General features: G+C 57.1%; 1 protein-coding gene across 1 annotated transcript; it reads left to right on the plus strand.

Moving 5' to 3' along the window:
• Positions 1 to 15: 15 nt before the first annotated feature.
• DOK1 (docking protein 1) lies at positions 16 to 10,733 on the plus strand. Its single transcript, XM_048943483.1, has 5 exons — positions 16 to 266; positions 485 to 784; positions 4,038 to 4,149; positions 4,246 to 4,418; positions 5,948 to 10,733. Exons 1-5 carry the CDS (start codon positions 204 to 206, stop codon positions 7,007 to 7,009), a joined length of 1,710 nt encoding a protein of 569 aa, XP_048799440.1. The 5' UTR covers positions 16 to 203; the 3' UTR covers positions 7,010 to 10,733.
• The last annotated feature ends 98 nt before the right edge of the window (positions 10,734 to 10,831 follow it).

Genomic DNA, 10,831 nt, shown 5'->3' on the forward strand with positions numbered 1-10,831 from the left:
CACTCACACGCACACGCTCGCTCTCTCTCTCTCTGTCTCTCTCTCTCTCCCCGCTCACCCACGCACCCGCGCGCTCCCCGCTCTCCACGCGCTCCGCGCCTCTCGCCCCCCCGCGCGTCCCCGACACGTGCGCGCCCCGCCCCGCCCCGTCCCGCCTCTCAGCCCTGGAGCGGCGGCGGAAGCGCTGCGAGCGGCGGCGCGGGATGGAGCCGCCGGCCAAGGAGGGGCCGATGTTCGTGCAGCACAGCAACAAGTTCGGCGCCAAGGTGGGCTCCGCGCGGGGCCGGGCCGTGGGGTGGGAGGGGGCCGGGGTCGGACGGTTTCCGGGCCGTGGGTCGAGCCGAGGCGAGCGTTCTGCGGGCGCTGCCGAACGATGGGGGCCGCCGATCGCTCTGCACAGGCGGCCGCAGGGCCAGGGTGGGTGGCGGCCGCGCTCGGCGACGGGACGGGACGGGGCGTCCCGCGCTGACTCCGTGCCTTGCAGCGGTGGAAGCGGGGCTGGTTCGCGCTGTTCCCGGCCAGCCAACACGGCGTCGCTCGCCTGGAGTTCTTCGATTGCAAAGACGCGGCGGGTCCAGCCGGGCGGTTGGGTACGCGGCGCCTGGACAAGACGGTGGTGCGCCTGGCGGACTGCACCAGCGTCACCCCCGCGCCCTCCGAGAGCGGCCCCCGGGCCGGCACCGCCGCCTTCCGCCTGGAGACCAGCGGCCGCAGCTACCTCCTGGCGGCCGAGCAGCAGCAGAGCGAGGAGTGGGTGGCCAAGCTGTGCGAGATCGCCTTCCCGGTGAGCGGGGCGGGGTCGGGGTCCTCGCGTCTCGGCGTCGCGGCCCCTCGGAGCGGCTCCGGCCTCAGCGGCTGCCCGGGTTGGGCTCGTGGGACCGCAGGGCTGCTCAGCACGCTGTCCCCAGGGTTCCTGCCTGTGCCCTGCACTCTGTGACATCCGCTGTGCTGCTGTGCTGCTGCACGGAGCCCTGCTCAGAGCTGGGGGTGTTTCCTCCGGACCCAGCTGGCTTTGCCTTTCCTGCAGAGGCAGAAGTGGAACCCTTAGCATGGTGCAGTACTTGGCTCTGGGACCCATCAGGCTCCTGGGAAGCACAAGCAGCTCTGGGAACAGGGCAGCCCCTTACCGAGCCTAGGGGTCACTCCCCAGTGCCAGTGTCCGTGCTGGCCCACGGCACAACCTTCCAGCTTCCCTGCCCTTCCCCAGGCTGGCTGTCAGCCATGTACTGCGTCCTTGTGAAGGCAGTTCACAGGGCAGTGGTGGCCCACGCATGTGGGCATCCGTGTCTCCATGAGGGTGGTCCCTGCCTGCCTGGTCCCACGTGTGTTCTGTGCTCCTTTTGGGGTGGGAGGGTTCTTTGCTGCTAGGTGGTGCTCACCAGACTCAGGCTATGGATGCAAGGCTGGGCTTCTCTGCAGGGCCTCCCTGCAGCTGTCAGTGACTGGCCCAGCTCAGAGGCACTGGTATGGCACTGGGTGTCATTCCATGTCTGTGGCCCTGCGTCATGCAGACGGTGTTGCAGACTTTGTCCTAGGCAAGGCTCCTGGGACTCAGCTGGGAGCCCACCCCCCACATTCAGTATGGTGGGAGCAGTGGTAAGGCAGGGAGTGCTTGCTTGGATCAGTGCTGTGCTAACACCTTTGTTCACCTGGTAGCTGCCAGTTGCATGCTTAGGGTCCAGAAGCTGGTCAGCAGCTTAAGGATGTGTTTGGCAAGGTGCTGTGAGATCAAGGGGCTGTACTGAAGGCCTGCCCTGGAGCACAAGGCGTAGGAGCTGCTGCATATGGTCTCTGCAAGAAAGCATAGGTGCTTGGTTGTAATTTCTGCTCATCTGCTTGGAGAGTGAGATTTTGTGTTGTGTTAATTGCTGTCCAGAAGGTGAGCAGCTTGGGAATGGGCTGGGGAGATGATTTGAGATCAGGATGGGATTTCTTTCAAGGTCCTACAATGGAGGTGGGGCAATTCCAAGCACAGATATTTGTTGGACAGAGAATGGCTTGAGAGCAGCTCTGAGGAAAAGGATTTAGGGGTGTCAGTTGATGAAAGACTCAATGTGAGCTGTCAGTGTGTCCTTGCAGTCCAGAAGGCCAGCTGTGTCCTGTGTTCCATGTAGAGAAGTGTGAGCAGCAAGTTGAGCACTTGCACTGCTCTGCTCTTGTGAGACCTGGAGCACTGCATCCAGTCCTGGAGCCTCCAGCACAAAAAGGACGTGGAGCTGTTGGAGCAGGCCCAGAGAAGGGCCACAGAGATAATCAGAGGGCTGGAGCACCTCCCCTGCAGGGCCAGGGTGAGGGAGCTGAGGGTTTTCAGCCTGGAGAAGAGAAGGTTCAGAGCAGACCAGATAGTGACCTTCCAGGACCTGAAGGGGACTACAGGAAAGACGGGGGTGGCTTTTTATAAGAGCAGGTAGTGACAGGATGAGGGGAAATAGCTTTAAACTTAAAGAGGAGGTAGATTTAGACTAGGGAATAAAAAGAAATTCTTTCCTGTGAGGATGGTGAGGTACAGGAACAGGTTGCCCACTGAGGCTGTGAACATCCCCGCCCTGGAGGCATTCCAGGCCAGGTGAATGGGGCTGTGAGCACCTGACCCCGTGGGAGATGCATCAACCCTGTGTAGCACAGGGTTGGGACTACAGGATCTTAAAGGTCACTTCCAACCCAAACCTTTCTGATTCTTTTTCTTTTGAAGATGAGGAAAGGCACAGTCCAACAAAGCCAGGGTTCTTGGCTGCCTGATTCCAGGTTGAGCTCTGCTGCGTTGGATACTTCAGGAGAGCAGAAGCTGCTGCTGTCAGCTCTTGGACTTTGGGTTTTAGCAGTGTGCATCCTGTTTAGAAGCCAGAGAGAATCTGTTGGCCTTGTTTGGGCCTTAGAGCTTGCAGGGGAGCTCATGTGACTAGTTTTAAACTGAAACTGCAGCAGCTTGCCTTCTGCAAGATGTGCCGCAAGCCCGGCCACGTGACCCTGGGAAAGTTTCCTGCTTGGTCTGAGCTCGGACCCTCGTGCAGCAGCACAAAATCCGCTGGAAGGGCTGTTGCAGGACATCAGCGGGCCCCTGGTTTGCATGGGGCTGCCCCAGAGGAGGGTCCCTGGGGGCACCGAGGGTGCGTCTACCATGTGGGTCCTCGGGGGACTCTGCTGTGGAGATGTGGCCTCGGGCAGAGTGCTTGTGTTGCACTTTCAGTTCTGCATATGCTAAAAGTAGAAGTGCTCGCTTCCCTCTGCAGTCTGTGCACTAATCCTGGTGCTGTCTTCCTGGCTGTGCAGAAGCAGGACACGGGCTGCTGTGGCTGGGTCATGGCATCTGCTCCCTCTCCTGTTTGTGTAGCTAGGAGAGCAGCCGGGCCTGCGCTGTGCTTTGGGTGCTGATATCTGCCATACTGGAGCATGTCTGCGTGGAAGTGGGGCTGCTTTTGGCCTCCACAGCATGCGCCTGTGTGCCAAGCCTGAGCTACCCCAGTGGTCAAGTGGGCAGTGGTGCCATGGGCACAGGGCTCCCACGAGGGGGCTGTGTCAGTGCTGTCTTTGCTCAAGGCAGGGTCTGGAGGGAGGCCTGCTGGAAGGGCAGGGAGAAATTCCTATTTGAAAGAGTGGTCAGACATTGGGACGGGGAGGTGGTGGGGTCACGTCCCTGGAGGTGTTCAAGAGCTGCGGAGATGTGGCATTGAGAGACATGGTCAATGGGCACGGTGGAGATGAGTTGGGGTTGAGCTTGATGATCTTAGAGGGCTTTTTTATCCTCTATGGTTGTGTGATCTGCTTCCTGTCCCATGCACCGGGTTGAGGGCCATGCTAGGGTTTCCGTGCAGCCCCTCCTTCCCAGTCCTGTCTCTTTCTGTCCCTGTCACTCTGGGTGGGTATGGTCTGTGGCGCTGGGTGGGAGGGGGCTTGGCTGAGCTGTGCTGGGCTGGGTGGGCCCCTTGCAGAGGGCAGTGGGGCCTGGGGGAAATGGGGCAGGGGACAGTGATGGCAAGGTGTCCTTGCAAAGCTGGTGCAGGCAGAAGGGCTGGCACTGATCCTATCTCTCTCATCAGAGGAATGGCTCCAGAAATGCTACTGTGGCACTCCAGTGTTGTGGAGAGGGCAGCAGGGAGGCGCCAGTCCTGGAGATGGCTGTGAACTCTATCTACTATTCGAGAGATGAAGGTGGGGTCTACTGCTGCCCTTGGTGGGCTCCTACAGGCAGTGCTGAGAGCAGGGGTGGGATATCTTTGCCTCCCCTGAGCACTCCTCTTCCTGCAGTGAATGCCTTCTGGGTGACGGTGCAGCGGACTGAGGCTGCGGAGCGGTGTGAGCTGCGCGGTTCCTACGTGCTCAAGGCTGAACGTGACAGCCTCATCCTGAAGGACCCACGGACCAGTGAGATCCTCTACGTCTGGCCCTACCGGCTACTCCGGAGATACGGCCGGGACAAGGTGGGTGTGTGGATGGCAGCCAAGGATGCTGCTCATTTCCCACTGGCTGTCCCTGGCTGCTGTGGCGTTGGTGCTGTGGACTCTGCCAAGTGCTGCGGCTGCTGCAGCCCTCAGTGACCACAGCAGCATCTCTGGGGCATCTGTGTCCCTTGGTCTGTTCCCAGCTCCTCAGTGGTGTCACTGTAGGAGCGTGAGCTGTGGTGTTCCCACCCCTCTGGAGGCCTACCTGCACAGCCCTGCTCCACGTAGTCCTTTCCCAGCTCCCACTGAGGCCATCGCAGCCACTGCCCACCCTTGTTCTCTCTCTCTGCACTCCAAACCCATGCTGCTCGGGAGGAGCTCGGCACTCTGATGGCTCCCAGCATGTGGTCATTCCTCTTGGGGGCAGTACTTGGAGCAGGATGGGCTGTTTGAGACACCTGTTCTGCTCTGGATATGTTCACCTTTTGGGGCACACAGCTGTGAGCCTGACTGACCTGTGTGGGCCTGTGCTTCCCCAATGTCCTGCAGCAGCGGGTTCCCCATCTATCCTGCTGCTACACAGACTGCAAGCTGTACCTGCTATGCTGGGGAGGAAGAAAGTGGCCTCCCTGGGGCTGTTTACAGAAGTGATGCCATCAGCTGCAGCTTGCCAGCAGCATGTTCTGTGGCACTTCACCAAAACAGAAGCAGAAACTAAGCTGTTCTCAGGATGGCAGTGCCTGAGGCAGCAGTGCTGAGTCACTGCAGGAGCAGGTGGCTGCACTCCCGGGTCCCCTGGTGGGGATGAGTTGGCTGTGCTTTTGCTTAGCATGGCTGACCCACAGAAACAAGTCTGTCCTCAAAGGCTCTTACAGGAATCACAGACAGTTGCTACATGCCAGACAACACCAGAAAGACTTTTGGTCTCTCCTGGGTTCAGAGGTTTGAGAAGGGTCTGTGCATTTGCCAATGGGAAGTTATGCACGAATGTGCTCAGCCTGAGAAGTACAGCCTTGGTCAAGGCTTCTCTTTACTGTTAATGACATAAAGTACTTCAATGCTTGCAAGACATGCTTTGCTTGCTGTTGGTAACCAAACTGCTGTTTCTGGCCTTTCTCCCATGGAAAGTTGCACTCCTCTCTTGGATTCCTTATCTTCTTGCTTCCCTTCTGCCTGACTGATGCTGACTTAGCCTAGATACCCACAGCATTTTCTCCTGCTGAACTGTTTCCTTCTTGCCCTACTCAGTTCCCAGTGTGTGCTGTGGTACCAGTTGTTGAACCTGCTGACAGAGCTCAGGGAAGAGGACAGCCTTCAGCAGGGCCTGCAGCTGTGTCCTTGGGTGACTGCAGCACTGTCCCCTCAGCTGTGTGCCCCATTTCACAGCTGTTCCAGTTCTGCTGGGTGCTGTGCAGCCACTGAGCGAAGCACAACCTCAGTGCTCACAGCAGGGTGCTCAGTTGTGCTGTGCGCAGCCCGACGCTGCAGCCACGTGTGCATCAGGGGGGCACGGCCTGCATGGCTCTGGGTGTTGCTGAGCAGAACATGACTGCTGGCTTCTCTTGCAGGTAATGTTCTCCTTTGAAGCTGGCAGGCGCTGTGATTCTGGACCAGGGAACTTCACCTTCGAGACCAAGCAGGGCAATGAGATCTTCCGCTTGGTGGAAGCCTCCATCCGGGAACAGAAAGCTCAGGTGGAGGAGAACCAGCAGAGCTGTGACTCGTTGGAATCTGACAGCGCCAGTGTGGTGCTGCTCCGCCAGGCCTTGGCTGATGCACTGAGCCTGGAGCAGCCCACGGAAGGAGATGACGCTGCAGCAGCCAAGGCAGGCCTGGCACCCCGGCCTTCTGCTGCAGCAGAGGAGAGAGATGCGATATCACTGCTGAAGACCCGGATGCTGCCAGAGCCACCCGTGGTGCAGGCCAAGCCCCCGCTCACCAGCACCCCTCCACGCTCCCCTCTGCCCAAGGCACCGCGGGCCGTCCTGCCAGACAAGGATCCCTCCAGCCTCTACTCAGAGCCTCTGGACTCCGTGAAGAGCTTCCGACCCAGGCCGGACCCACTGTACGCAGACCCCATTGACAGCAAGGCCGCGGGGACTGCGGAGGGGGCGAATCTCCGGGTGCTGTTCCCGGGTTCCTGTGAGCAGCTGCGTGCCGAGGGCTGCGGCCTGCCGCGGAAGGAGCACATCTACGACGAGCCCGAGGGCTGCGCACCCCGCATGCTGCCCGCCGCCGCCGGCATCTACGACGAGGCACGGCCCATAGGCGAGGCCTGGCGCACGCAGGGCCACGATGGCAAGAGCGGCTACGAGTTCCCCTACAGCCCCAGTACTGATGACTATTCAGTTCCTGCCTTCAAGACCAAGGGCCCCAAGCCAGTGCCTGCTCCCAAGCCCCCGGCAACGTTCATCTCCAAATGTGCTGAAAGAAGTGAGGACCCTGGCAAGCGGCGAGGGAATCTTGCTCCTGAGAAGGCGGCCGTCAAACCTGGCCTGAACAGCAGCAACAACAACAACACGGAGGTGCTGTACTGCCGGGTGATGAAGCCCCAGCTTGGGCAGAGGAAGGAGCAGAGTGTGGATGAGTGTAGCTTGTCTCCTGTCTATGAGGACCTAGGAGAGATATAACTCTGTTCTGCTCTGCATCTGCCTGGGGGGCTTTGAGGCCCAAACTCAACAAGGAGTGGCACAGGCGGCTGTGTTCCATGGCCTGGCACAGGGCTGGGGGCTGTGTGGGACGGGGCAGAGCCCCTCCCGCTCGTCAGCTCTGAGGGGCTTTGTCTCCTTGGGGCTGTCCCACACTCCCAGGCTCAGAGTGCACTGGTGCTGGTGCTGCTTGGCTCCAGAGCCAGCCTCGCTGACACCTGGTGGGGCAGGAGGGTGAGCTCTGCACTGTGCCTGCTGCTTTGACTCCAGAGGCTCTGGCTGTGCTATGCCTTCCTCTCTAGGCCAGCCATGGGACTAAGAGGCTCACTGCAGTGCCTGGGGGGCTGCTTGCCATCAGTCTCCAAAAGTATTTTTATACCAAATTATTTTGATATTAAAATTTGTATGTCTTATGATGAAGTGTTTGCATGTGGCATGTTAGGCACGTAGCTGGGGAGATGCTGGTGCAGTGCTGTGGTGTGTGATGCCCTGTGGAGCAGTGCTCGCGCTCACGCTGTCTGTGCCAAAGCTGCTGAGCTAAGAGCAAACCATAGAGACAGTGGGTGGCAGCTCCAGCAGTGGCTGGGATGCCCTGATGCCAAGGGATTGAGGGATGTGAGAATCAGCCCCACTGAGGCTCTAGTGTGCTAGTCAGGATGAGACATGGGATGACCTGAAAAAATGCAGGACTCTCTTGGTCAGGGCCAGGCTCAAGGTCTGTGCTGGAGCTCAGTGGCTGTTGATCGGTCACAGGTTCTCTGCTTAACCTGGTGCATTCCTCTGCTGATTTCCCCTTTTATCCTCACGTGCTTGTGGGAGGCTGAGGATGGCCCAGTCTGAGTCCCGTTGATTTTGATGGTAAATACTGTGATTGTGCTGCTTACAAGGCGAAAGGTTTGGCTATGATTTCTGCGTGCCTTGGGCAGAAACCTGCACAGGGAAAAAATACGTTGATCTTTTGGTGTTGGTAATGGTTGTGAGAGATTTTGTCTCCTCTGTGTGGGGCTGTGCCAGGCACCTTGGTGCTGCCTGTCCCTCAGTCTTGTGCTGCTGATGGCTTCTGCAGGTTCACCAGCCTGCTGATGGAGGTGGAAGCAGAAGTCTAATATTCCTGTGCAGAGGACTAAGCATGAATTCAGTAGCCCAAGCTCACACCCAGAGAGCCACAAGCTGGTAGCAAGGTGTGCAGGGCTGTGTTCACATTCCCAAACTGGTGAGATGGAAGCGAGCAGTGGTTTCTGACTGGGTGTGTGATGTCTGGGTTGCAGGAGGAGCTTCTGTAAAAGTGCAGCAACAACTTGAACCAGTTTGTTGTTGTTGTCTTGTGCTCCATACTCTTTTCTGCTGGGGTTTTGCTGCAGTAAACTGGAGAAACACCTCAGAGGTGTTTTGGGAACCAGAGAGAGGCTGATATTGTTCCTGCCCAGGACAGGGGTGTGCCTGCTCCCTGTGCACAGCTGGGGTGGGGTGACCCCATGCAGGTGCTTCAAGTCCTAGGAATTCTCAGGGAAGAGCTCTGGGCATTGCATTGGGGGGCACCTGCCCATAAACCTTCTTTGTGACTGCAGTGTAGGGCTCTAACACTGGAGTGGTGAAGTGCAGCCTCCAAGGAGCTGAGCTTTGGGCTCCACCTTGCACACTGTGGTGGGTACTCGCACATCTGCATCACTGCAGTTGCTGTGTCTGAGGATACTGAGTGTGTCTGACCCAGCTTTCACTGTAAAGAATGCCAGAGAAGAGGGAAAGTGCTCCAGTATCTGTGCTAGATTCAGTGCTCTCCCTGCAGCCCTGCACTCCTCCTGGATGGGATGTTTGCTCTTCTTGCTTCAACAGTGACATCTTCTCTCCATTAACTGGCCTGAAACTAAAAGGTAGGCGCACAAGGCAACATTTGTCTTCTGCATTTGTCCTGCTTTGCCACATGTCAACAGTGCGTGCAGCACAGAAAGCTCTTGCAGATGTGGAGAGCAATCCTTTTTCTGGCTCACTGTTGTAGATCAGGCTTGCCATCTCCCTCAGGCTGCTGCTCTGCACTCCAACTTTTCTCCTTTCTGAAAGCAGGTTAGGGTGCCATAAGTGCTTTGAGAAAGCATAAGAAATAAGGCAAATAAAGAGTGAGCTTTTGGCTGGTCATCCTGTAGCCAAAGTTGCAGTGAATTCTAGGAGCAGATGACCTTGCTGAATTTTGGTCTGGATTAGGTTTATTCGGTCTGCTTTCTTTTGTTTCCTGTTATTTCCACGTGTTGAACAGTGAAGCAGCTGGGTGAGGCTCACAGATAGCCCTGGCACATCACAGTCACTGTGTCATGACTGAATGCAGTCTGCTTACTTGGGGAACAGCATCCTGCATCTTCTGCCTTGTCTGTGTGCTCGGAGGATGGCTGCGTGGTGCACAGAATGTCATTTGGATATCAGGCTTCCTTGTATGTGGGCAGCCTATGAGCCTTCCTGTTCTGTTTGCTAAAAGCCCAAACTCCAGCTGAGAAATGTTACTGAGTACAGCAGGTCTAGCAGCCACGGCTGAGATGAAGCAGCATTCGTGGTCTCTGTAGGCCAGTTGGCAGTTTTTATCAGGAGAAAAATACTTGGGAACTGCCAAAGCCCAGCCACATTCTTCCCCTTTGTACCACCTTTTTCTGTTTCTCGTTCTGGAAAACGTCCTTTTATAACCACTTCCTCCTCCCATATGGGGTCCTAGCATGGTGCAGGTGTGAGACAGCTGTTCTGCCATTAGGGAGAGCACTCAAAAACACACTGGCTGTGGGGTTATTGCCCTGCTTCACACTGGTGACCAGGCAGAAGGCTTCAGAAGGAACCCCCAGACGCTCCCAGAGCTGTGATTTCTTTCCCCTTTTCCCTCTTTGTGAGTTTCTCCTTTGTCAGCCTCCTTTCGTTCACAGCAAACCATCAGCTGCTGTTGATGTACCCTTTCCTACTGATAGAATTACCCGAGTAATTTCTAAATGAGTCATCAGATCAGATAAGGAGGGAGGGGATTGTTTTATCTGCTTGGTTTTTCATATTATCAGGTTAGCATGCTGGAGGTGAAACCACTTTTGTGTGCATTACTGCCATTTGTTTCTGGCCACTTCTCATTTCCTCACCCTCTGAGCTTGTTTGTTAAGGACTGGTGAGGACTGGCCATCTGCATGCACGCACACCCCAGGAAATGCATCTCCCTGTGCTGCTAGGGATGTCTACCCTTCCCTCCAGGTACTGCCCCGAGCAGCTGCCTGCATACTGCCACCTGCCCAGGCATGGGGAGCTGCCAGGGCATGGGAAGCTCAGATGCACGCAGCAGAAACCAGCAGCAAAGGCACAGAGCAAGATGGGGAGTGGTGTGTCTGGGCTTTGTGCCGTGCTTGAGTCAGGCTGTGTGCAGTTGTTGATGGCACAGCTCCCACACGGACACAGAAAGCAGCGTCTGGTTCATCTCAGTCTCAGCAGCAACTGTGTGGTGCCCTTCCTTGGCCTCAATGCTTGGAGGGGTCCTGGTGCTCTCATCTACAGCACGCATTGTACTGTAGGGATTCAGGTATCAGATGAGAACACGACTACTAGAGGTAAATAGGGTCTTGGCACCTTTTCTTCCATTGGGTGCTTTACCATCTCAGTGCACATCTCATGAGTGGGTGGAAAATAGGTAGCAATCAGAGCCTGCTCGTGAGCTGTGATCCTGGAACAAACAGCTGGCTCTGTCCTGCCGCTGCAGTCCTTGAGGAAGCACGGTGCTGCACTGCGCCCTTGGTCAACAGCAGCTGTTTCTCAGGAAACAGAGGTCAGTGCTACGATTGCCACACACTG

The sequence above is a fragment of the Lagopus muta genome, chromosome 4, assembly GCF_023343835.1.
Source record: "Lagopus muta isolate bLagMut1 chromosome 4, bLagMut1 primary, whole genome shotgun sequence".
In the NCBI taxonomy this organism is placed as follows: Eukaryota; Metazoa; Chordata; class Aves; order Galliformes; family Phasianidae; genus Lagopus; species Lagopus muta.

Bases quoted from the DNA above. Each gene is read 5' to 3' on its own strand.
- DOK1 (XM_048943483.1), top strand. From the start codon at position 204: ATGGAGCCGCCGGCCAAGGAGGGGCCGATGTTCGTGCAGCACAGCAAC. The intron at 785-4,037 runs GTGAGCGGGGCG...CTCTCTCATCAG, and splicing joins TGTGCGAGATCGCCTTCCCG to AGGAATGGCTCCAGAAATGC. The intron at 4,150-4,245 runs GTGGGGTCTACT...CTCTTCCTGCAG, and splicing joins CTACTATTCGAGAGATGAAG to TGAATGCCTTCTGGGTGACG.